Raw genomic sequence first — 27679 nt, 5'->3', positions numbered from 1 at the left:
GATATCTTCTGTCACTATCTCCTTCACTCTTGTCTCACATGAAGAGGTGGCCCTTTCTCCTTGGCAAGACAAATCTCTCTACATAAATAAGTGATCTCATTCTATCCTTTTTTCTCCAGCATATTGCTCCCTCTGTCATCTCTACTCTTTCACTTATCTTCAATCTTTCTCTGTTTACTGGATGCTCAAGGATGTCTCCCTTATGCCTCCAAACCCTCAGTTGATCCATCCATCCCTGCTAGCTATCATCCCATCTCTCTCTTCCCTTTTGTGGCTAAACTCTTTGTGGAGAATGGCTATAATAGGTGCCTCCTCTTCCTTCTTTCTCACTTTCTTCTTAAATCTCTTCAGTCTTTCTTCTGTTGCCCCCAAAGTTACTAATGCTATCTTAGCTATTTCTAATGGCCTTTTCTTAAGCCTCAACTTTCTTGATCTCTTTGCAGCCTTTGACACTGTTGATGATCCTCCTCTCTTTGATTCGTTCTTGTATGTTTCCATGATACTCTTCTCTCTTGGTTCTCCTTCTACCTATCAGCTATTTCTCAGTCTTCTTTGCTGGATCTTCATCCAGATCACATCTACCAACCTTGGGCGTCCTACAGGACTCTTTCCTGGGATCTCTTCTCTTCTCCTTCTATACTATTTCATTTGATGATCTCATCAACTCCAATGGATTCAATTATCATCTCTATGCTGATGACTCTCAAATTTACTTATCCAGTCCTAAACTGTTGGCTGTCCTCCAGTCTTTCATTTCTGACTGCCTAATGGACATCTAGAACTGCATGTCTTGTACACATCTTAAACTCAACATGTCCCAAACTGAACTCATTATATTTCCCTCTTCCAAACTTCCCTACTGCTGGTAAGGTCTTCCCAATAATGCAGGCTGCCAACCTAAGTATGATCCTCAACTCTCTCTCATCCCTATAACCAATCTATTACTAAAGTCTGTTGATTTTACCTTTGTTACATCTCTTGTATACACCTCTTGTTTTCCTCTGACATGGCTACCACTCTGGTGCAGGCCCTTATCACCTCATGCCTAGACTGTTGCAATAGCCTGCTGGTTGGTCTCCCTGCCAACAAAGTTTCAGGTTCTTCCCAACCAGCTGTCAGAGAGATCTTTCTAAAGTTCAGGTCTAACCATGTCACTTCCCCACCCTCACCCTTATTCAGTAAACCCCATTAGATCCCTATCGCCTCTAAGATGAGATATAAAAATCTTCTGTTTTGTGTTCAAAGCCTCCTGCTCTCTATCTCTTCCCTCCTCCCTCCCCACCACATACTCTGCAATTCAATGACACTGCCCTACTTACTAACACTCAAACAAGACATTCTAAGTTCTTACTCCAGACATTTTCACTGATTATTCCCCATACTTAGAATGCCTCCTAACTTCCTTGGTTTCCTTCAAGTCTCAGCTAAAATCTCACTTTTATAGGAGTCCTTTCCCATCCCTCTTAATTCTAGTGCTTTCTCTTTATTGATTATGTCCAGTTTATCCTGTATATACTTTGTTTATACATACATCATTGTTTACACATTGTCTTTCCCATTATACTGTGAGGTCCTTGAGGGCAGGTTTGGTGTATTACCTTTCTGTGTATCCTAATACCTAATAAATGTTTATTGACTAACTAGTAAGCACTCACTATGGTACATCAGGTAGAAGAATGGATAGAGTATTGGCCCTAGAGTCAGCAGGAACTGAGTTCAAATCTGAACACTTACTGGGTGTGTGACCCTGGATAAGTCATTTGACCCTGTTTGCCTTGGTTCCACATCTGTAAAATGAGCTGGAGAAGGAAATGGTAAATCCCTCCAGTTATCTTTGCCAAGAAAACCCCAAATAGGGTCATAAAGAGTTGAACATGACTGAAAAATGACTGAACAAATGTGTTAATAAATATACAAAGACAAACATGGTCTTACCAGACAATACATAAATAATTAAGTAGATTTAACTGCAATGTGATGGAGTTAGTTTCTACCATCTAGGAAGAACTGATTGTTAAATTTTCAGTGTGAACATGGACACCTTGGAAATGGGCAAAAACTACAAGTAAAGGCTTTATTTATTGTTTTCTTGATTGCCAGGACTTAAGAAAGTCATGGGCAAAACATTAATAAGGCAGATTAAACTCAAAGATATATAGCAAGTACTTAAAAAAATGCCAGTTATTAAACATTTACTAGCACACCCTTATGGGTGTACATATAACAATATATATGTGTGTGTATATCTATATCCATATTCCTATCTATCTCTATGTATCCATCAAAGGCATATGTGTGTGTGTGTTTGTAAGAAAGGAAGGCACCAGGTAGACCAGGAATGGCTTTCTGCAGAAGGTGGGATTTGACCCATGTCTTGAAGGAAGCCAGATGAATTAAGAGGCTGAGGTGAGCAGGTAGAGAGTTCCAAAGATTGAAAATAGTCAACACAAAGTTAAGGAGATGTGAGAAAAGTGTGGTGTATGAGGAGCAGCAAGTAGACAAATGTAGTTTCAACACAGAATGTGTGGAGGAGGGTAAAGTGTAAGACTAGAAAGGTAGGAAGGGACCAGGCTATAAAGAACTTTAAGTGACAAACAAAGGAATTTATATATGTTCCTTGAGGCAACAGGGAACCATTGGGATTTACTGAGAAGGGAGGTAATAAGGTCAGATCCGCACTTTTGAAAAATCCCTTTGGCTGATGAATTGAGGATAGATTGAACTGAGGAGACGTTTGATGATCTCCTTTTACTCACATCAACCTAGTTTCACTTCCAAATTCATCACTCAATTGAAATTTCACTCTTCAAAATTACCAACAATCTCTTAAATGTCAAATCCGATGATCTTTTCTCAGTTCTCATCTTTCTGACTTCTCTGTAGCCCAACCCTCTTCTCCTGGATATTTCTTCTTACCTGGGATTGTCATTATTTTCTCCTGTTCTCCTATTGTCTCTGTGGGGTCTCGATTGGGGAAAAGCCATGAACCACAGTTGTAAGTGAAAAGCCATAAAAACTTAAACTCTGTGAAATGCGGAAGCTTGGATATGGTGACCTGTTAAAAATCATAACTTAGATACTGAATCATAATTTAGACATTGAGTCAAAACCTATGACCTATGAAAGTCATAACAAGAATATCGTGACCCATATGTGACAAGTACATGATCACTATACAAACTTATGTTTGAACATAACATTGGCTTAATGCACAAAAACCAAAAATATCCACAAATCAGTAGTGATGCACTCTCTAGCTCCTCTTTCCTTTGTGTGTTTTCTGTAATTACCACAGAGATTTTGAGGGGGATCCACTGAACTGTCTGGCAGGGGCACCCCAGATTGCCCCTGTTTTGTAAGTAATTATAATGATTGGTTAAACTCCTATATTCAGTCTGGAGCTCCTTGGCCTCTTCCTTTGGTATCAAGAACATCACACAGTTATGGGGGAGGTACAGGGTTCCCCAGCCAGGGGAATTCCAGACCTCACAGTCTTCTTTGCTGGTTCATCATCCAGATCTTCTCCACCCTCCTACCCCCTCATTCCAGCTGTGGATATATTCCAAGACTCTGCCCCGAGCCTTTTCTTTTCTCTACACTTTTGACTTGACCTCATCAACTTCCATGGGTTTAACCATCATCTCTTTCCAGATGACTCCCAGATCTCTATATCCTGTCCCAGCCTCTTTACTGGCTCTGCTTCCAAATCACCACCTGCATACTGGACATTTCAAACTGGATGTCAACAATTTCTTTATTTCTGATGAATCTATCACTATCTTTTTAGTCTCCATAGTTCACATCAGTGTTATCCTTGACACCTTACTTTTCCTCATCTCACATTTTCAATCAGTTGCCAAACTTTGCCATTTCTATGTCTACAACATCTCTTGCACTACATCTTAATCTCACTGCTACTACAGTACCACCTTAGCTTGGGCTGTAATTACTTCTTGCCTTGACTATTTCAATTTTCTTGTAATTGGTCTCTTTTCTTAAAGCTTCTCCCCTCTCCAACACATTTTCTAGTCAGTGGTCAAAGTGATTTCCCCTAAATGCAGATCTGACCATGTTATTTCAAACTCCAGTGACTTGCTGTTGCCTCTAGAATAAGACATAATCTTCTTTGTTTTACTTTTAAAGCCATTTACAACCTGGCCCCAGCTTATACTTCTAGCCTCATTATAGGCTTCCTTTCTTCTCAAATTCTTTGGTCTCTATGGTCTTACTACACTGGTCCTCCTGTCATTCCTCACATGGAGCACTCCATCTCCTGTCTCCATGCCTTTATATTGACCACCACACCATGCCTGGAATATATTTCCTTCAGATCTCTGCCTCACAGATTCTCTTACTTCCTTCAAGACTGAACTTAAGCACTATCTTTTGTAAAAAACCTTTTTCTTGCCCCTTCACTCCAACTTCTAGTGATCTTCCTCCTTAAACTAACTCAGATTTATTTTGTATGACTTCTGTACATACACACACAGACATACACACAGACACAGACACACATATACATATAGGTATACATACATGTGTCTTCCCCAATAGAAAGTAAGCTCCTTGGAAGTAGGGACTTTTTCTTTTTTGGTCTTTGTATGAAATATGCCCGGCATACACTAGATAACCAAATAAATGCTTGTTTATTGATGTTATGGGCAAGCCACCCTATCAGTTGCTTTACAAAGAAACAGAAAAGGCCCTCTAAGGGCCCTAACATATGGGAACATGTAATCTAAGGAATTAAGATTTACATGGGAAAATTTAAGTGGACAATAAGGGAGATGGACAACGAATAAATAAATATTGTAGTACAGAGGAGGGAGATATCTTGAAGAAAGTAGGGCTTGAACTGGACCGTTAAACACTAGGTATGCATGCAGTCAGAGGGAAAGCTCTAAAGATGGGTAAGTAGTCTAAGCCAGCGACATGAAATTCAAATAGACCAGGATCCCTGCCAGTGGCATCTTAACTTAGAAAACCACAAATTAGCATTATCTATGTTGTACTATATTTTTATTTATTTTGTTAAATGTTTCCCAATTACATTTTAATCTTGTCCTGGCTATATTCAGGAGCTTTATGGGCCTCAGAGGCCCTTGGGTCCTTGGCTTGACACCTCTGGTCTAAGCAAAGGACTGGAGTTATTTAAAGGACAATGAATAGATTGAATCAGCTGGAGTTTAATGATGAAATCTAAAATGGCTAAGAAAATTCCTTCCTATAAAAATAACACTGTAAATAGCAATGAAATCACAGAAAGTGGGACAATTTTGTTACTGCCTTCTTTAGAGTTAATATATTAAAATTTATACATAATGGAAGTTTAACTTTATGGGCATAATTGTAATCATTTGTCAACCATGGGCTCACATGGATTAGGTTAAATCCTCACAGCCTAACTCAAAGTGGGTCTTTTTCTCACCTTGATTCATTCTCTGGCCCCTCAAACACACATACAACTCTAGAGTTCTATTCTAGGGAAATCTCCAAAATAAAACTTAGCTCATGACTAGGATTTAATAAATATGGCTAACAGGATCTGCAAGCTCAAAAGGATTTTAGGTGCCCCTGAAAAGGACTATATGTTTGTATTGGGACAATTAGCTTTGTGTGTTGAGGGAAAGTTCATTACCAGAAGGCTATCTAATAGGTAATTATTTTTCTCCTGTAGCCATCAAAACTAAAAGAAATAAGCTAAGATGTGAAGTATTTTGATTTGCAAAGATAAAGAATACTAGAATCAATGACAACCTGGATCTTTGAAATACCAATCTATTCCTAATCTAAATGTCCAGATACGTAAATTGTTATTTATTAACTTTGTGCTATATATTTGGGGGAGGGAGGTGATACAATGTAGTGTTGGAAGCATGTGCCAGTATGAAGAATACTGGATCTGGAGTCAAAAGACTTGGGTTCTAATTTCAGAACTGGACCTGGATTAAATCACTTCACCTTGGTAAACCTCAAAATTTCCTCATCTGTAAATTAAAAGGGTGGATTAGATGATTTTAAAAACTACAATGAAGTAGTTGCTGAGCAGAGAGGGGCTTCAGCACAGAATGTTCATTTTTATAAATACCTCCCTAACCCCCTTTTACGGCTCCCCTCCCCCGCTTCCCAATGTGTATTTCCTGAATCTGCTAGGGAAAGTCGAAGAGCGTTTCACCGGGCTTTCAGTGAGGTTTTGTGGTTTTAGTCAGTTCTCGAGCAATGTGATGATCTGACTTAAACTGAGCAGGACTAGGAGTAGTACTACTATTTCAGCTCGTAGATACAGATAATGGGTTACGGGGCTTCCAGGGCTAGGGAATTAAGGCTAGTTTTGGAGAAGAACCCTACTTCGACCCTTCCCCCAAGGCTACTCGAACTCCCACAGCTTCAACTAGCCGGGACCTGTGCGCATGCGCCTCCGGGGCAGCAACCTTTCCAGCTGTGGCCCTCCCCCACCATCCGGGTCCTCGCCGACCGCCGGGCCGGGAGCGGACGCAGTGTCTCCCGCAGCTGGGATCCCAATAAAGTTGCACTGAGCGGAAACCGGCCCGCGCCCGGCAAGAGCGCACGGAGCACCGGCGGAGACACCCTCCCCCGCTCCCCTCCCCCTGCCTGCCTCACTCAGCTTGTAAGTGTATCCTACCAGTGCGGGCTGGGGTGGGGAGTGGGGCGCGAGGGGAGACTCCAGAGGTCTGTGAGGGGTAGGCGGCGGCGGCTCCTTCCCAGGCCGCGGCTGCCCTCCCCACCTCTCCTGGTTCTGTCGCGTCGGCTTCCGGGACCCGCGGGGGGTCGGGCCGTTAGCGGGTGCAGGCGGCGGGAACGCCCGCGGGCCGATCCCTTGTGCGTCCGGCCTCAGTCCGACAGCCGAGTTTCCTCTTGTGCCACAGTGTAACAAGTGCCTAGTAGGTGCGAGGCTCCTAGCGGGGCGCTTTAGCCCCGCAGTCGGGCCCCAGCTCGGGGCAGCGCTGGGGCCGGGGAAATGGGACGGGTCCCTCTCCTCCCAAGGAGAAAGGGGGAACTAGGTGGAGGACTCAGAGGTCAGGCGGAGTGGGGCCTGGGTGGGTGGGGGGTGTCCGATCAGGCCCCTCTGAGTTGACCGAGGATAATAACGGCTCCCATTCCGAGGGCGCCTGCCTCGCCACCAACCAGCCGGGAGAGAGGCGAGGCAAGCTGTAGTGTCCCGGTCCCCAAAAGGAGGAAACGGGAGCCCTGTGATTAAAAAGAACTTGGGAAGATCAGGAAGGGCTCGGCCCGAGAAATCTTGGAGCGGCCTACCAGGCCCAGGCCCTCCCACGGCCAGCTTGGAAATCCTCGGGCCAGTGGCCTGGGCACACCGGGCTGTGGCTAGGGCGGGGGAAGTCCTGGTGTCGGGAATGTTGCTGGGGCGGGGGAGCGGGGGGCAGACTTCCAGCGTTTTCCGGTGTGAATAGGTAGACGTATAAAAACCCTGCTGCTTCGGGATGTCAAGCTGGGAGAGGTGTTTTTGGACCGTATGGACCTCGATGTTTAAAACAGGTTCTCTTTTCCCCCCTTTTTTGGAATCAGAATTAAAAAAAAAACAAACCAAAAACAAGGTGGAGACATTATAGAGATCAACTAGTTAACCTTTATTTTGCAGTTTGCTTTACCTGGGTTTGGAGTGCTAAATGACTTGCCCAAGGTCATAGCTAGTAATATCTCTCCCCTTATACTTCTCTCCCCCTCCCCACAACTGATTGAGTTTTAGATTCTTCCTGGCGTCTTATATCCATTCAAAAGGATTGACATTGTTGTTCTTTCAGTAATAAAGTTTGATAAACTGATGCAATTCATTTAATGTCTCAAAAATAGTTATCAATATTTAATGGTTTTGCTTATCCAACTTGGGATTGGTCCTCAAAAATTCTGAGTGCTATTTCCTTCCTGTTCTACTGACTTTTTTCTCTGGCTAATTTCAGTTACATCAGGAACTTTTATTTCCAGTCTCAGCCTTTAAACCTGTGACGTGCTTTCGCAAACCTCAGTGTTGGTTCTGATTCAATGGATTTTTGGAGTGTAAACTTTGAAACTTCCCTGTGGGTCTAGTTTTGAATTCGAGCATGCCCCGTAGCCAAAAGAGGTTTTTGATAGCAGTTAAAGAGCTGGAATAAGTGTAGCCAGGTATTTAGACATCACAGAATTTAGAGCTGATAGAGCCATGAAGTCTAACATCCAACACAATATTGAATTTCACCATTGGAAAACATAAATGGAGACTGAAATAAAGTTTATTATTGATAATACATCTCTTTTAAAACAATAGATAGGAGATAACTTGTGGGAAGAGGAGTTGGGGAGAACTAATCCACTTCATTTGAACAGTAAGTTCCAATTCTGGTTTTGATGAAAAAGGAGAACACATTGTAGTAGTCAGGCCAGGAGGTGAGGAATGCCTGGATAACTTTGGGCCAGATCTTTATCTTGATTGTAGAGACTGTTTCCTGACCAGCTGGTGATCTGGGGGGAAAAAAAAACATTCTTGGCTGCTTGTGCATATAAATGGGCGTGGCGCTAACTATATCTTGTTTACCTTATCTTTCTTTGGAAAAAGTTTTAAAGTCTGTTTGGGGTGTCACATCTTGCATGTTCCCCAGCACTGAAGAGTGTTGTTATGTTAGCAGCAAACACTAGCACACTGTTTTATCAAAATGAGGCTGACACTATTCAAGGCAAAGTACCTGGTCTATAACTTGTAGTGATTTGAATGTTAGTTATCCTTTGGCAAGTTCAGAAGTAATGGGCTTCTGAGGAACTTTTAGAATTCCTATCAGCATTTTCAGCAATAGATTGGGGAAGATCTTAAATTTTTTTCCACATACATTTATCCAAACATGATTATAAAATTTAGAGAGGTAGTTGTGTGTTTCAAGTTCATGAGCTTAAAGGAAGCTGTTTACAAATTCATAAGTGCTAGTGATGATTTTCCTCTATAACATCACAAAGCATTTGTCAATTTAGAGTTTAAGATTGCTGGTTAATTTTATTCAACACCAATATGTAAAGGAGTCTTGGAGTCTTCATTAAAATGACTGTTTAGATTTGACTTATTTTTGACATTGGTTAATGACAGCTTTTACCACCTATGCTTGTATGGTATGTCTGTGCTTTATTCTCACTCTGTACACATCTTCTCTTTGTACACTTGACTCATGAAAAATAAATCCCTTTTAAATCTTCCTTACCACAACATTGCAGGTCCATCTTCCATTACTGCAAAGTGTATACCACTTCTTCACCCTGTATCAGTTACAGTTGATAGGTGATAAAGCCAGATAAGCGCAAGGAACTGACCTACTGATATATTAATTAGGTAGTCATTAGTGGGGAGAGTGGAGGCATGAATGAGAACGTAGGTATGGGTTGGGTTTTTTTTTTATGTTGCGTAAGTATACTACTCTCTTATCTCCTGCAGGCGCCATAGAAACGGGTAGATAGAAATATGTTTCATTTCTTTTCCCTCTGGCAAAGTAAGCTATTAATTTGAGTGGGAGGCAGTGGTAAGAATGTTTTACTAATGAGACTTGAGTCAGATTTTTTTTATTATTAGTTATGCAACATGTTGCTGGGAAAATTATTAAAAACTTCATTCTATAGTAAAGCAGAGACAAGTAAATTCTACTTGCCTTACTCTTGAATTTTTAATTCTTGGCTGAATCAGAAGACATGTTGAGTAGTGCCATAATTCTGGGGAGCTCTATTTCCTGTTATGAACTCAAACCTCCGCTTTGTAGTAATCTTTTTTGTTCTGTGCAATGGACAGAGTCTTTTGCTTTCTGTAACTTTATGTATTCCAAGCTGCTGTTTTCTGGAGTTTTGAAAGTATTAATATTTTATATTTTATATGTAGTATATAATGAGTATTAAAATATGATACCAAAAATATTAGTATTTGGCCCTTAAATAGCTTGATATTCAGAACTGCAAGGAAATTTGAACTCCTCTATTTTAAAACATTTGATAAGTTTTACATGAATAAGTTTTCATTTTTCTAAAAGTATTTTCAGTATTAAAAGAGGAAAAAAAATTTGTTCATTTTTAGTAGTTTTTGTTAGTGCTTTCCCTGGCTTAAAGTCCAATAGATTTGCGTACATTTCATATCAGATTTGCATAATAGATTATATCAATAGGGAATTACAAAAATGTTATACCAGATAGAAAATTATGAGGCCCAAAGGTAAAGCTTTTTGTCTAAGATCTCTTGACTAACAAATGTTAGAGCTAAGACTGGAACCCAGGTCTCTTGACTTCTGGGCTGGCTCTTCCTTTAAACACTGATGCCACTTGGTACCTTTGGCAATAGAATCCCTTATGGTAGTTTATCATTATACTTGATTCACTATGTAGCTGCTGACTTTTTTTTTTTAAGCAGAGTAATTGCATGTTCAGGTCTGTATTTGAGAGAGATTATTATCAATAAACTAAATTTGGAAATAATTTACATTCAAAGGCCTCCACTGACTGGTGTTACCCGAATGTTAAGTATTATTAGGTATTTTGCACCAGTAAAATTGGACCCTGTATTTTTCTGTCTCTACACCTTTGCTGATTTTAGTAGGCCCCTTTGCCTTGAATGACTTCCTTTTCTTTCCAGCAGGCTTCTCCTGTTCACCCTTAATATTGATCTTCTTCTGTAGGCGTCACAGTGTACATTGTAGTTTAATAATACTGTTCTGTAATTGTGTATTACAGCTGTCTATTGGTGTCTTATTCCCTGTTGCCCACCCCCAAAAATTTGGGTAAGTGAAGATCTCTTCCTTCCTGAACTTTAAAGCCTGTTTCTTCTTGGGTCCACCACATTACTTAGCACACAATACTTTACATTTGTATAGTGCTTTGAGGTTTGCTAAGATGCTTTATATCTATCTTATCTGATCTTCACTACATGTTTGTTACTTGATTGTTGTTTATCCTGCACTTTTACCTTATCTGTAACATGTATAGTTTCAGTATCTATGTTTAATAAAATAGAAGACTTGGACCTAAAAGTAGTTATGAAGGATTGTTGAAGTCAGTGATTTCTTTAAAAGACTGGCTTGATTACTAATGTCAAAGCACAGATTCAATTTTCATTGGCTGCTTGCTCCTGGGATGCTCTTCCAGTTCTAAAAGATTGGATACCTAGAGTTCATTTTTTTTTCATGAGAATGGACAGTTCTTGAATTTTACATTAGTTTTGACATTGCTTTGGACAGCTCAATGGACTAAACTAAATTTGAGGCCTTGTTCTTAGAATTACTTTCATTTTTTTTTCCATTTTATTGAGTCTCACCTTGGTTATGAAGAAAAATGTTTTAATAAAGTAATTTTTGTATGTAATATTGTAAAGTATAAGCAGATTGTATAAACTAGAGTATTTTCTCTCAGCAGGTTATTGACTTTTGAATCTTTTTATACTATATTCTTTCCCTCTTATTTTATATAATATTTTAAATACTAAAGTAATATATTACTTTTACCTTTTACTTTAACTGATACTGTAGCTTGGTTAGTGGAGGACAGTTTATAATTTTCACATTTTGTTTTAACCTCAGGATGTAGCTAGTCCTTTATGCCATCTGCCTGGTAGCCTTTAATGTATACAAAGGATTTTGCAAACCTTAAAGTGCTGAATAGATATGTTATTATTTTGTTAGCCATATTTGAGGAACAATTAAAAGTAAAATGTTGTATGAGGATCAGTTGAAGGAAATAGTGTGATGCTTAGCTTGGAAAAGAAAAGATGAATAATTGTATTCAGGTATTTGTAGAGCTGTCACCTGGAGGAAGGATTGGGTTTGTTTTCTTTGGATCCAAAACACAAAGCTAGAAGCATTAGGTAAAAGTTGCAAAGAGACAAATATCCTTCTTTTAAATAGAGTAGGGATTGTTAAACTTTTTTGTGTCGTGGACATCTTTGGTGTTATGGAACCTATGAACTCTTCAGAATAATGTTTTTAAGTGAACTAAATAAAATATATAGGATCACAAAGGAAAGAAATTCTATTGAAATACAGTTATCAAAATATATTTTTTAAAAAATTCATGGACCCCAGGTTAAAATCCTTTGCATTAGAGATATCCAGAAGTGGAATGGGTTGCCTCAGGAGGGTGGTGGATTTTCCCTTACTGGAGGCCTCCAAGCAATAACTGAATGAGCACCTTTTGAGTATATTGTAGGAGAGAGACTTTTTTTTATTCTTTTTTTTTTATTTGAGGGTTATTTATTTATTTGTTTTTGCTTAACACATGTAAAAAGGATGCAGATACAAAAATGATACATGAGAAAAGTATTGGTTCAACACTAATGAATATGAGAATTAAGATTTTGGGAAGAAGAACAAGATTCTCTAGATATTAACAAAAAATTGGAAACTGTAAACCAAATTTTATGAGAAAATCCTTATTAACAATGGAGTCTTAAGATTCTTTCCATGATTTTTGTTATATTAAGAGCCTATCCTCTGGCTCTTGGGGTTTCTCAGGTGCAAAATACAGATAAAGGGGATTCCCCTGGCTGGTCCCGATGGTATCACATATCTCCCTTCCTCAAGCATTGAAACTATCATAAGTGAGTGAAACATTGGGAGAAAATCAATGTCAACTGGAAGGACTCATAAAAAGGTTGATTTTGAGCTTTTGAGTGGTTTTGTAATATCTATTACATATATTGTTTCTTTCCTACTTTAAACTCTTATTACTTCACAGATGGACTTGGCAAATCTTCTAATTGTTTCTCTCTTCTCTGCTTTCCAATCATAGACACCCCTGCCAGATGAAAATTTTCCACATAGTGCTTTAGACCTTTTTCTCCATCTTCCCAACCCTTCAGACACTCCCTACTGAAAGCAAAGGAAAGTCCAAGCTTTTAGCCTGAAAATTAAATTTCTTGGCTCCAGAAATCTTGACCATACCTACCTTATTGTGTTGGAACCTTCATTTAGAATATTCTGCATTCAAACTTCCTCCTCAAGTCTGCTCTAATAGTTCCCTCTTTGTAATTGAACTTCCTATTCCTCTTTGCTAATCCTTCAAGGGTCAGATCAAGTCTCATTTCCTCTTAGACCATCTCATTCTTAATGTGGATTCCATTCTCCTCTGAACTTTTATTGAGTCCTTTCACTGTGCTTGTTCCATACGCAACACATTTTCCTTCATCTTAAAGTTTTTCTTCTCCCATTCCTTCCTTCTACTAGCTATTACTTAAAACAAACTTCCTCCTGATGACAAAGCCTCCCGTGCCACTCTTGCTTGTGCTGGCTACACTTTCATGTAGTGTTAATTCCTCTTGACTCACTGGTGAAAGTGAAGGAATTGGACCACTCTTTGCTCTTTTTTGCCACATCCAGTTTCTCTTACTCCTCTATCCCTCAGTAATTTCTACTCCTTTGAATTTCATGCTATTCATATGTATCACCCAATCAAAATCCTAATAGCTTTTGTCTATAGACCTGCAGGTTAAATCCCATCTATCCTCAATGAGTTCAGCACATGGCTCATAATTTTTCTTTCCTTCCTAACTTATGTCTTCATATTAGGGAACTTCAACATACATTAATGACTGTCCTTAAATATTGAACCATTCAGTTCCTCAACCTACTCACTTCCCATGAGGTACTCTTTCCCCCCCGCCTCAGTCATACATTAAGATGGTCATACTTTTGATCTTACTATCATCCACAAATGTACCTCTTCCACTTAAAAGAATTTGAAAATCCTGTTGTCCTACCATAATCTATTGGCTTTTTACCTTCTGCATTTCCTTACAAAACCCTGCATTTCATCTGCACTGTGACACTGTCCCTTGGCCCCTCAGTTCTCTCCCAAAGCATCTATTCCCTGCACTAGCCACTGTTTCTTCTTTTCTCCATCTAGATTTGTTGATGAAAGAAGAAGTTCAATTCTACACTTCCCTCCTCTCCTAAATCCCTAGGCCCCTTGTGATTACATTATATTATTATTATATCATATCATGTTATATTAGAATTCCCTGCCAAGCCTTAGCTTTAGATCACTTCCATTACTCACCACCTTTGCTGCTACAAATATGCTGCTTAATGAAGGTGGAGAAAATCATGCAACTATTCTGACTTCATTCACTACAAATTTATGTTATGTAAACTCAACTAGGCCCTTACTGCTGCTAGGAAGTGTTTCTGTGCCTATCCTGTCAACTTACTATCTCTGTTTCCAAAGTGGCTCTTCCAGACTTTTTCATCCCTCCTCAAACCTCCCATAGCTCCTCCTTCCCCTACCCTCTCACCTGAGATCCTTGTCTCATATTTTACAGGAAAAAAATTGAGGCCATTCACTGTGAGTTTCCTTTTCTCTCTTCCTCATCTCATAGCACTCATGTCTTCCACCACTATTTTCTCCTTCATTCCTATCTCACATAATGAGGTGGTCCTACTCCCTACTAAGGCAAATCCCTCTACCTGCTCAAATGATCTCATTCCTTCCCACCTCCTCCAACAGATTACCCCTCCTGTCATCCCCACTCAGTCACTTATTTTTAATCTCTCCTTGTCTACTGGTTCATTGCCTACTGCCCACAAATATACCCATGTCATCCCCGTCCTCAAAAAACACTCAGTTGATCCTTCATCCCTGCTAATTATCATCCTATATCTCTTCTGCCATTTGTGGCTAAACTCCTTAAAATGTGTCTCTACTGTTGGTACGTCCACTGTCTCTCTCCCTTTCCTCTCTCTTAACCCTTACATTCCGACTTCCACTCCGTTATTCCCCTGAGACTGTTCTCTTCAAAGTTGCTAGTGACCTTTTTTCAATCCTCATTCTCCTTGAGTCCTCTGCAAGGCTTTAACACTATTGATCACCCTCTCTTCCTTGAGGGGCAGCTAAGTGGCACAGTGGATAGAGTGCTGGGGTCTTCCTGAGTTCAGATCTGGACTCAGACACTTACTAGCTGTGTGACCCTAGGCAGATCGTTTAAATCAGTTTGCCTCAGTTCCTCATCTTTAAAATGAGCTGAGAAGGAAATGGCAAACCAGTGTCCTTGCCAAGAAAACCCCAAGTCAGACAAATAAACAACAACCTTCTTGCTGTTCCTCAAACAAGGTACTCCATCTCTTGGCTCCACTAATTTTCTTTGACTGTTCTTCATGTCTGGAATATACTCCTCATTTCTGCCTTCTGGCTTTCCTGACTTCCTTAAAAGTCCCAACTAAAATTCCATCTTCAACAGGAAGCCTTTCCCAGTCCTTCTTAATTCTACTGCCTTCCCTCTGTTAAATATTTCCTATTTATTCCGTACATGTCTTGATTGTATATATTTGTTTGTTGTCTGCCCTGTTAGATTGTGAGGTCCTTCAAGGACAGGAACTGTCTTTAGCCTCTTTTTGTATCCACAGTGCTTAGCACAGTGAATGGCATGTAAACAATGCTTAATAAATGTTTATTTATTGGTTGACCTAACCATCTTTGAATAGAGTATAGACTTAGCAAATTTTGATAACTATTTCAATATAATTACTTTCTTTGTATTCCTGTGTGTTTTTTGCATTTAACAACATTATTCTAAGGAATCCATAGGCTGCACCAGACTACCAAAAGAACCCTCTGATCTATTGGATGCCTTCCAGTGCTAGTGATCTGTGATCTTAAATGGGGAAAAAGAAAAGGAGTATGGAGTGTGGATCAAATAGTTCTCAATATTGGATGTCAGGGAATAGATACGATATAGGCCCAGAGCAAGTTGTTTGCATTAGGTTTTCTAACATTGAGGGTTTTCAAGCAGAGCCTGCATGACTACTTGTCTGGGATGTTGTAGAGATAATTCTTTTTTAGGTACGAGTTATAATATGTATAAATGACCACATTCACACATTTAACTTTAAAAAAATTCTGTGCTTCTTCTTGAAAAGTGTGTGCTTTGGTAGTTTTGTGATTATATTAATGTTGGTACTTCTTTATAAGTGTGTAGATATCAGCCCCTCCAAACCTTACCCTGAACAGTTTTCATTTTTGTGTTTTTTATTTGGTCAAACTTTTATTTAAGTAATATTCTTTAACGTTAATAGTTTATTGATTGATCAGTAGAGGCTGGGCATATCTAGGTTCAAATCTAGACTAATTGTACTATCCTGTGTCAGATAAGTATAAGTCACTTAATTCAGCAAACATTTATTAAGAGTAACATACTATAAAATGGAGCCAAGATGGCACAGTAAAGGCAGGGACTTGCCTGAGCTCTCCCAAATTCCTGTCCAAACAACATTAAAATAAGGCCTCAAAATGAATTCTGAAGTGGCAGAACCAACAAAAAGACAGAGTGAGACAATTTTACAGTCCAAGACAACTTAGAAAGTTGATAGGGAAATGTCTGCCTCACTGGAGTGAAAGTGGAGCACAGACTGTGCCAGCACGGGCCTTGGGGGTGATTGAATTCATGTTAGTGGCTTCTGGGGCTTTCAGTCCATGTACAGTAAGAGGGTTGGATAACTGGTCAGAAGGAGATTATAGGGGGCCCCTTGCTCACACTGGGAGCTGGACTCTGTCGCATTGTCTGTAAGCAGTTCTGGGTCACAGTCCCAAGCTGAGGAGGAGAACTATCAGGAGTGGGGACCTGGATACAATTCCAGGGTAGAAAAGAGTGCTTGTAGTCATTCACAGACAAGAGCACAGGCCAAGATAGCAGCGACCACACCTTTCCTTAGACCATATCATCTTGGAAGAACTGAAAAGTTACAGACCCTCACAACTAGCTCTGAAAACAGGAGCGTGAAAAACCTGAGGCTTGGCATTACTTACTCCACCCTGGAAGCAGAGCCCAACTTTAACATAAAGTTAAAAGTCAAGAAATAGACTGGGAAAATGAGCAAACAACAGAAAAAGGACCTGATCAAAGAATGTTACTGTAGTGACTAGGAAAAGCAAATCACTGAGAAGACATAGGAGACAACATTGTCAAAACAGCTACATGCAAAGCCTTGGGAAAAAAATGTGAATTGGTCTCAGGCTCCCCCCAGAAAGAATTCCTGGAAGAGCTCAAGCAGGATTTTAAAAATCTAATGAGAGGTAGAGGAAAAATTGGAGAAAGAAATGAGAGTGAAGCAAGAAAATCATGAAAAAAGAGTCAATATCTTGGTAAAGGAGGCACAAAAAGTACTGAAGAATGGAACACCTTAAAAAAAAACCACACACACAAACAAGACTAGGCCAAATGATAAAAGAGGCACAAAAATCTACTAAAGAGAACTTAAGAAACAGAATTCGCCAAGTGGAAAAAGATGTACAAAAATTCACTGAAGGGAAGAACTTAAAAAGTAGAATTGGTCATATCGAAAAGAAGGTACAAAAAGTCACTGATGAAAATAATTCCTTAAAAATTAGAATTGGGCAAGTAGAAGTTAATGGCTCCATGAGACATTAAGAAACAATAAGACGAAGTTTTAAAAAGTGAAAAAAAAACATAAAAGAAAATGGGAACTCATTGGAAAAACAACTGACATGGAAAATAGATTGAGGAAAGATAATGTAAGAGTTATTGGACTGCCTGAAAGCCATGATCAAACAAAGAGCCTGGACGTCATATTTTAAGAAATTATCCAGGAAAACTGACATCCTAGAACTAGAGGGCAAAATAGAAACTGAAAGAATCCACTGATCACCTCCTGAAAGAGATCACCGAATGAAAACTTCCAGGAATATTATAGCCAAATTCCAGAGCTCTCAGGTCAAGGAGAAAATATTGCAAACATCCAGAAAGAAGCCAAGTATCATGGAACCACAGTTAGGATAACACAATATTTAGCAGTTTCCACATTAAAGGATCAGAGAGTTTGCAATACGATTTTCTGGAAGGCAAAGGAACTTGGATTACAACCAAGAATCATCTATCCAGCAAACCTGAGTATAATCCTTCGAGAGAAAAAGTGGTTATTTAATGAAATAGAGGACTTTTGAGCATTCCTGATAAAAAGAAATAGAATAAAATAGAAATGTTGACATTCAAACACGAGATCCAAGAGAAGCATAAAATGGTAAACAGAAAAGAGAAATAAGAGATTCAATAAGGTTAAACAAGAAATAGCATTATGAAATATAAAATGGCTAGTTTTGATTATATTGAATTAAAATGTCATTGCACAATACCCTTTGATCCAGCTGTGACACTATTGAGTCTATATCCCAAAGAGATAACAAGAAAGGGAAAAGGACCTATAGGTACAAAAATATTTATAGCAGCTCTTTTTGTGGTGGCAAAGAATTGGAAATTGAGAGGATGCCCATCAGTTGGGCAATGGCGGAACAAGTTGTGGTGTATGAATGTAATGGAATACTGTCATGCTATAAGAAATGACAAGCAGGCAGATTTCAGAAAAACTTGGAAAGACTTGATGCAAAGTGAAGTGAGCAGGACCAGGAGAACATTGTATACAGTAACAGCAAAGTTGTGAGGTGATCAGCTATGAATAACTTAGCTCTTCTCAGCAACATGATGATCTAAGACAATTCCGAAGGACTCATGTTGCGAAATACTATCCACATCCAGAGAAAGAACTGATGGAGTCTGAATGTAGATCAGAGTATGCTATTTTCACTTTTTTTTACTCTGTGTGTGTGTGTGTGTGTGTGTGTGTGTGTGTGTGTGTGTTTACTTTTGGTCTGTTTCTTTCACAGCATGACTAATATGGAAATGTTTTACTTGTTTACACACATATAACCTATTTAAATTTTTTACTTTTTTCAGGAGGGGGAGGGGAGGGAGTGAGAAAATTTGAAGCTCAAGAATTTTTAAAAATGAATGTTAAAAATTATCTTTACATGTAATTGGAAAAAAATACTATTTTTTAAAAGTAAGTTTTTGCACAAACAGAACTAGTGCAGTCAAGATTAGGAGGAAAGCCAAAACCTAGTAACAATTTTTACAGCAGGTTTCTTTGATCTTAGGCCTCATTTTTCAAGCATATAGAGAACCAAGTCAAATTTATAAGAATACAAGTCATTCCTCAGTTGCAAATAGTCAAAGGATATGAACAGGCAGTTTTCAGATGAAGAAATCAAAGCTATCTATAGTTATATGAAAAAATGGTCTTAATCACTGTTGATTAAAAAAATGCATATTAAAACAACTCTGAGGTTACCACCTCACACCTAGTAGATAGGCTAATATAACAGAAAAGGAAAATGACAAATGTTGGAGGGAATGTGGTAGGATTGAGACTCTAATGCACTGTTGGTGGGATTATGAACTGATCCGACCATTCTGGAGAGCATTTTGGACTACTTCCAAAGGGCTTTAGAACTGTGTATACCCTTTGACCCAGGAATAATGCTATTAGATCTATATTCTCATGAGATTTAAAAAAAAAAAAGGAAAAAGACCTATATGTAGAAAAGTATTTATACCAGCTCTTTTTGTGGTGGCAAAGAATTGGAAATTGAAGGGCTTCTCATCAATTGAGGAATTGCTGAATAAGTTGTGGTATACCTGATTGTGATGGAATGCCATAATGTTATAAGAAATGACAAGCAGGATGCATTCAGAAAAAACCTGGAAAGACTTACATGAACTAATACGAAGTGAAGTAGCAGAACTAGAACAACATTGTACACAGTAGCAGCAAAATTATACAGTGATCCACTGTGAATGACTTAGTTATTTTTAGCAATACAATGATCTGACAGTTCCCCAGGAGTTATGATGAAAAATGCTATCCACCTCCAGAGAAAGAAATGATGGAGTCTGAATGTGGATTGAAGTCTTCTTTTTTGAAACTTTATTTGTTTTCATTTCTTTGTTTTGGGTCTGTATTTTCTATTTTCTTTCATAACATGATTAATATGGAAATGTTTTGCTTGATTGCAACCTATCTCAAATTGCTTGCCTTCTCAGTGAGGGGGGAGGAGGGAGAGGGAAGGAGAGTGAATTTGGAAATCTAAATAAAAAAAAAACTAATGTAAAAATTGTTTTTACACATAATTGGAAAAAAGTTAAAATAAAATTAAGTATTCATTTACATAGCGCCCCCCCAAGAAAAGGCACTATGCTAGTTTCTTAGGGGTACAAAGACAAAAAAAAGGTATAAAGTTCCTGCTTTCAAGAACCTTAACATTTTACTTAATTTCTCTGAATTACTTCTATATCTGTAGAACAAGGATTACAATACTTGTAATACCTACCCCACAGGGTTGTTAGGAAGGACAAGTAAAAATTTAAGAGACTTGTCTCAGCATGAGATGATAATGGCTTCAGAGTCAGGAAGATAGGGGTTCAAAGTGATAACCCCAATAAAATCACAGATATCATGAAAAAATATGTAAAGCTCTTTGTAAATTTAAAATACAATTGTCAGCCGCCATTGTCATTAATAATAAATTCCTTTATGACCCCTTTGATCTTGGTTTAGTCATTGATATTTGCAAAGGTATATACTTTTTATTTAGGCATAATCAGTGTAATTTTTTCATTTTGATGTATTTGTTATTTTGTGTTTTTATGATCAAATCTATATACATTTACCTAATATTTCCCAGTTATTTAAGACTTTATCTCCATACTACAATGAGATAAGTGTTCTTCTCACTGCTTCAAAGTTAATATTTTTAAATGTCAGGTCTGCACCACCCCACACATTCTCCAGCCCCACCAAGAAAATTTTTCCTATCTATAGTTTATTGTTTTCTCGATATTTTGTAACAGTGTAAATTACTAACTTCTGCTGTTTCATTAATGTGAGAATCTAGTAGCTGTGTCTTTTGTCTTACCTAGTGAGAGGGAGAGAAGTAGTAGTCAGATTTATCTAACTTTAGATCAACTGGAGCGCTCTCTTAATTGGCACTTTGCTTATTTTTATTTATAACTCCAAAGTTCTGTAGGCTTTCTTAATCAGTCATGGTCATTGCAGTTTGTCATGGTGGTGGTTTTTTAGTGTATCAGAATTTGTGCCAGAAAACTGGTAACCTATGTACAGCATTTATAAATAGTAAATATAGAATATTTAAAGAATGATAATACTCCACTATCTGACTTTAATCACCAACAATTACATTCTGAGACTTAAAAAATATATGATAATGTTTTCAAATAAGTCTTATTAGTACACTAGTGTTAGTCATTCAAGTATCTGGCAGTGAAACCATAATAAATACAGATAGCCCTGAATTTGAAGTCAGAAAGACCTCACTTTGAATCCTGCCTTTGATACTAACAAGCTATGTGCCTACAAGCAAATTAACCTCTTGAGTTTCATTTTTCTTATCTGTATAATGAGGTTAATACTTAAAGGATCTACCTTACATATCTTTCAGGGTAGAGATGGTATAATTTATTGTATTTTTATCCCTAGCCCCAACCTAGTGCCTGTCACGTAATAGGTAGCTAATAAAATGCTTGTTGATTGATAATGTACATAAAGTGCCTTACAAACCCTCTTTTAATAGTGCCAGTGTCTTTAATTATTAATGATTTCTATTAAACCAGTTCTTTATAACTTAAGAACTGGTTGGGAATTTAGAAAAAAAATAAACTTCCTCATTTTTTTCATTTTGTGAACTGCAGAAGAGAAAACTGAGATTTTCTTAAAATTAATATGATTATTTGAAAAAATATCAGAATGTGTAAATTTTGGTTTTTTAAAAAGTTAAGCAAAACAGTTTAAATGTATTTTTGTATATGTATTGTGATTAATTTTCTAGGCAAATACCCATTATGCCTCTGGAATTGTAGATTCATTTTGCTATTTTACTTTACCTCTATTTTGGCTCTAGTTAAGATATAAAAGTGAGTATGGTTTGGTTGTCTTTTCTAATTTTTGTAGATGAAGAAGGATATTTATTGAGTTGGAAAAGGAAAGATAGAAAAGTGAAAGATAAAAAAGCTAGTTGCTGGGTCTCTATCTAGAATTCCTTACTTCATCACCTTTCAGTCCGCCTATATTTCTGCCTCACAATTCTGATCTGATTTATCCCTCATTTCCTCCCCTTCACCCAACCCCCAACATCTGCATACCAGTACACAAATGACATGCATAAGTCAAATTTAGGATCTATGTGGGCTTAAGCTTTAAAACCTTACTGAGCATGCATTCTGCCAAGTGTACTTTGTCCAGGTTCTCCTGTTTTCCCTCATTACCTCCTCTCTTCCCCTGTCTCCTGATCTCTAGGTGGTGCAATTGGAGTCTAATGATTGATAACTAATTTTAAAGCCAGTGGGACACCAGTCTACAAATTGGTTCACTTGTTCTTTACTGTGGCAATTGTCATATTAACATCTCTTGATACCAAGTCACCACCGTTTAAGTGATGTGCAACAGGCTGTGTACCTGCCATGATATATGGGTCACATTTCATAGTATAGTTGAAGGGGTCAGAGTCAGCCCAGGTTGTTTTTGTGATGAGTCTTCTGGGCAGACATTACAGATGAATAGGTGTCGGATTGGTGAACCAATTGAATTTGGTTCACGTTGGGCAGTTGATGTCCATGTTTCATTTACAGATATCATAAATCTCCTCATTGTTTACTTCTGATTGAAAGGCTGGAAGGTGGAGTACCAAACACTTTCCAAGGCCTTCCTTCATAGAGGGCAGAAATTGGACTTTGAGCTCACTCCACTTAGCATCTGCTGCTCTCCCTGGTTTAAACTCCACAGAACAAGATTTCCCCAAGCCTGTTGGTGCCCTCGCTTTCTTGCCTCCTTTTGTATTGTCTTCCCCCATTAGATTGTAAGCTTTTTGAGAGCAGGGACTGTCCTTTTCTTATTTGTATCTTCATCACTCAGCACAGTCCTTGGCAAATAGTAGGTGCTTAATAAATACTTATTGAACTTCTTGCCACTGCTAATGGAGCAACTCTCCATTGATTTGATTATGAGATGAATCCTGCATCAGTGCCTTCCTAAAGGTATGAAATATTAGGAAACTCTAGAATCCTATGTACTGTTCTGGCTTATGGATATGTTCCAACATCAGATCAATGATCTCTTTCCCAATACTGTAATGTCCTCCGGACTAATTACTGGCTGCATCATTCTTGCCTGAGATCAACTGCTCAAGGTAGAAGCAACTACCTGTAGATAAAAGGTTCTAATCTTATCTATTATAGCAGGCTGCTGATCTACAAAGGCTATTCTGAGCACATTTGTTGGCCCCTGCTTCACCAAAGAGTCACCATCTCCCAAGGTCCTGTCCCTGGACCACTGTGTTTCACTGGATATACTACTACTGGGTTGGATACCTTGCTTCAAGCAATACAGTTCTTTCAGGCAATCACCCATCTTACTCTGGCCTGACTGATGTGTATAAAGTCCAATTACTTATACATGGTTGCCCTGATATGAAAGTGTGAGACTCTTGTTGACCACAAACAGGCTATAGAGTCTTTGCCAATATTGCAAAACCTTGGTTAATAATCATAAAATGTATGTACCTTGTTGTGGTGTAATGGTGTCTCTGGGTTTTCAAAACTAGGACAGTATGAGCTCTGGTAGTTCTTACTACACTTGGAGAGGCTTTGAGTAGTCACCTAGCCATAGTCGTCAAAGAGTTTCATCTGCTTTCATGGAGATGTAATGCAAATAAAGTTGACTAAAAAGTATAGAGAATATAACGTCTTACTGATATTATTAAAAATGATTTGATTTGAAAGATCTGTCACCAAGTACTGTTGATTCATAATATTCATAATATCTTATATAGGACCCCCTCTCTCTTCTGACACTGCCATCTCCCAGGTTCAGGCCCTTATCACTTCATCACCTAGGTGACTGTAGTAACCTACTTGTTGGTCTCGCTGCCTCAAGTATTTTCCCACTGCAGTCCATCCTCCACTCAACTATGAAATTGATTTGACCGTGTCACTCTTCTGTTTAGTGACTGTCACTTCTAAGATCAAATATAAAATCATATGTTTGCTATTCAAAGCCCTTCATAATTTGGTCCCTTCCTGCTTTTCTAGACTTTACTCCACCCCTCCATCTCTCCACCCTACCCCTTCAAACGAGATATTCTATCTCCTGACTTGAGGCATTTTCACTTGTTGTCCTCCATGTCTGGAATTATCCCTTCCTCATCTTTGTCTCCTGGTTTTCCTAGCTCTCTTCAGGTCCCACCTAAAGATCCTTAGTGAGTTCCCTCTGAGATGATCTTCAGTTTGTCCCTTATATAGCTTGTTTGTACTTAGTAGTTTGCATGTTGTTTCCCTCATTAGACTCATTCCCTCATTAGAAGATCCAAACTTCACAGAACAAATCCCCTTAATAGAAGGATTTGTTCTGTAAAACTTAGACTCAGTCAAAAGGCCACACCCGAGGACCTAGAAGGCCACATGTAGTCTCAAGGCCGCAGGTTCCCCACCCCTGGGTTAGTTCTTTCACAGGTGAGGACACCAAAGCTCAGATTGAACTGTCTAAGATTAAACCAACAACTATAGATGATTAATAGCAAAGACAGTATTTAAGCTTAGGGTGACTCTTAGTCCACCCCTCTTTCTACCGTACCATGATTCCTCATTTAAGAGAACAGTTTGAGTTGGGGAATAGGGTTGGAAGTCAGGTTGCAAGGGATTGAGAAGAAATTGGGTGGTATACATCTTAGATACACTATTCTTTCTGGGTGTACGGTGGTATTTAATGGGAGAAGGTGATTGCTTGAGGGGGTGACAGGGTAAGGATTTTTAAAGGTGGGTTAAACCTGAGGCCCTAGTGCTTTCCCAAGGCCCTAGTCCCTAGCATCCCCTTTGTAATTAGGATATTTACAAACACCTGGCTTGAAGACACACAGCCTAGAGCCTCAGACAGAGGTCTTATATAGTCCTGATGGCCTGGACCAAGTTCATGAGTGGCACTAACTCAGTAACTGTATCCCAAGATTCTGGGGAATGAGGCACATCCAGAAGATGTGAAGAACATGTGCTAGTTTTCTTTCTGTGTTGGACCTTACATCTGAGGCCCAGATCCTTTAGGTGCTCAGTGTGTATGAGGTCCCTTTTGGGCCACAGGCCTTTGCCTGTGGTTCCAGTTTATCTCGCTCCTATTGAGTTGTCTGAGGTTCAGTTGGGGCAGCACTGTTACTGTCTGAAATCCTTAGGTTGTTAGATTCCCGGTGTGGAATATTGAGGTCTGGTCCCTCTTATAATTTATAAAATAGAAATTCATTCGGAATGACTGAATGCATAATAGTATTTGTCACTATGTTTTTCTCATTCATTATATACTAATGATAGAGCTTCTATCATGTGGAAGAGGTCCTTGTTGTTCATCCTGTGTTTTCTAAGATAACCAGTGACGTCTCTGGGTGACGTCTTGACTGGCACATGAATTGTATTTAAGTGAGGCAGAGTTGCACAAAGCCATCAGCCTCATTCTCTCTTCCTGAGTCAAGGGAGTTCAGGGGCAAGATAAAGTTAGGATGACTGGCAAGTTGAGTACCTTTCAGATGTCATCGGAAATGTAGATGGACTAATCGTGTATCAAGAATGAGAGGATAAGTGGACCTTTTCGATGCTGCAATGGTACCTACAAATTGTCAGAAGACATAGAGCAGGGATTCTTAACCAGTACATTTCAGTATAATTGGTAATCTTTGTAATCTTATATATATTTTTTTATTCATTTAAAGGCATAATTCTGACCAGAGAGTACATAAGTTTCACCATATTAACAAAGGGGTCCATGAAATACACAAGAAAGTTAAGAAATCCCAGTCTAGAGGAAAACTTCTAGCCTGTTGGTAGATCCTTTACAGAAGAGTTTAAAGGATTACATTCACATACTTTAAAGTATAAATTCTACGATTGTTGTAAAACAGGACTTTTCTTTATTCTCTGTTGGTGTCCGTATTCTAAAGTTGGTTTTTGTAGTATGTTTGTATAGGCTACTTTTTAAAAATCTTATATTATTTGTTAATAAATTACTAGACTGATTATTAAACACAGAAAATGGCACATTGTAAGTCATTTTAATTAAGGCAAAATGGCCTAATAAGCTAAGCTTAAAAGATTCTGTTATCTAAAGTCTGTATGCTAAATATTTCCCAGAATGCCTAACCTGTAGTAGTTCAACATTTTTCATTGTGCTAAAGAATAAAATAGGAGGCTGTAAAATTACAGGCAGTTTAAAAACTGTATTTCTTGAGATTTGTCTGTATCTGAGATAGCAAAATGCGCTCAGTTTTTTGGAGGGACGTGAGTTTAAAGCATTTGTATCTCTTGATACTAAAATGTGGGGGATACATGGAGAAGCAACAAGACTGATCAAGTACTGTGGTCAGAGTTAGTGGCATACTATCAAAATAAAAGAATAAACCCCTCATTTCTGTTTAGATTTTTCAGGTAGTGTATTTTGTTAGGGGTGTTCAGATAAGGAACAGTTTGTTGTGTTAAAACAAAATATTAAATTTTAAGAAAGGAAAAGATGATAGCTAAAATGTATGTTATCTGCTATAATTTATAGTTTAAAGACCACTCTTTGCATTTAAAAACATGCATTTTGTCCTGAAGAAATTTAAAAGTTTTAGAACATTTTAAGGTTATAGTGACCTTAAGGAAGATGTAGATTTCCCTCATGGTATATCTTCTGACTAGCAATCTGATATGGCTCTTAAGGTCAGGAATGCATACAGCCAAAAACAAAACAAAAAAAAGAACTAATACAGAGGTGCTATCCACCTCCAGAGAAAGAACTGATGGAATTTTGACTGCAAATTAAAGCATAATTTTTAAACTTTATTTTTCTGGCAACATGGTTGATATGGAAATACATTTTGTATTGTTTCACATGTATATCACACGTCTTACCTTCACAATGGGTGGAGGAGGGATGGGAGGGAGCAAGAGAATTTGGAGTTCAAATTTTTAGAAAAATGAATGTTAGAAATAATTTTTAAGAGTAAAAAAAAAATAAATTGTATTGAATTAGGAAACTTCTTGGGTTTTTTTTTAATCTTTAAAAAAAAACCAGTTATGGTTTCTGTGTTTCGCATCAAAAATAACTTGTACTTGCAGATTTTTAAAGAAATTCATTAAATATTTATCATTTATTTTTTCTTTAGGATACACCAGATGCAAGAAATGCTGAACCTTCCTGAAGATAAATCAGTGTTTTCCCATCATTGGTTAATTGGTTCTTCTGTAGAAAGATAGTACATTGTTTATCATTTGTGATAATTGCTTCAAATATACATTGACATTTAGTGGTAAGAAAGTTTCTTGAAGATATATATCAAATGACGTCAATGGCCAGTTTGTTCTCTTTTACTAGCCCTGCTGTAAAGCGATTATTGGGCTGGAAACAAGGTGATGAAGAGGAAAAATGGGCAGAAAAAGCAGTTGATGCTTTGGTAAAAAAGTTAAAAAAGAAAAAGGGTGCTATGGAAGAACTGGAAAAAGCACTGAGTAGCCCTGGGCAGCCCAGCAAGTGTGTTACTATTCCTAGATCTTTAGATGGAAGACTGCAGGTTTCTCACAGAAAAGGCCTACCCCATGTTATTTACTGTCGTGTCTGGCGTTGGCCTGATTTACAGAGTCATCATGAACTGAAGCCATTGGATATTTGTGAATTTCCCTTTGGATCTAAGCAAAAGGAAGTTTGTATCAATCCATACCACTATAAGAGAGTGGAAAGTCCAGGTATGTTTTTTTTTTCCCTGAAGGGGGAAAATTAGGAGAGAGCTACATTTCATTTTATTTAATTTAATGTAGTGAATTTGCTAGAGATATAGTGACTAA

At 38.3% G+C, this 27679-nt stretch overlaps 1 protein-coding gene across 2 annotated transcripts in view; it reads left to right on the top strand.

The window, feature by feature from the left end:
* The first annotated feature begins 6189 nt into the window (after nucleotides 1–6189).
* SMAD5 (SMAD family member 5) overlaps nucleotides 6190–27679 on the top strand; it is a 40994-nt gene continuing 19504 nt past the window's right edge. The window contains exons 1-3 of one of the 2 annotated variants that reach the window (XM_020991244.2): nucleotides 6190–6628; nucleotides 10708–10754; nucleotides 27004–27580. In XM_020991244.2, coding sequence (XP_020846903.1) covers nucleotides 27178–27580 — 403 coding nt within the window. In that variant the 5' untranslated portion in view covers nucleotides 6190–6628; nucleotides 10708–10754; nucleotides 27004–27177. The remainder of the gene's footprint in view (nucleotides 6629–10707; nucleotides 10755–27003; nucleotides 27581–27679) is intronic. The other variant, XM_020991243.2, reaches the window with a different exon arrangement.

This window comes from Phascolarctos cinereus, unplaced genomic scaffold (assembly GCF_003287225.1).
Source record: "Phascolarctos cinereus isolate Bilbo 61053 unplaced genomic scaffold, phaCin_HiC Scaffold_2;HRSCAF=192, whole genome shotgun sequence".
NCBI classification, from domain to species: domain Eukaryota; kingdom Metazoa; phylum Chordata; class Mammalia; order Diprotodontia; family Phascolarctidae; genus Phascolarctos; species Phascolarctos cinereus.
Note: the sequence above shows the minus strand (reverse complement) of the source record. Positions and strands in the feature narration are given on the sequence as shown.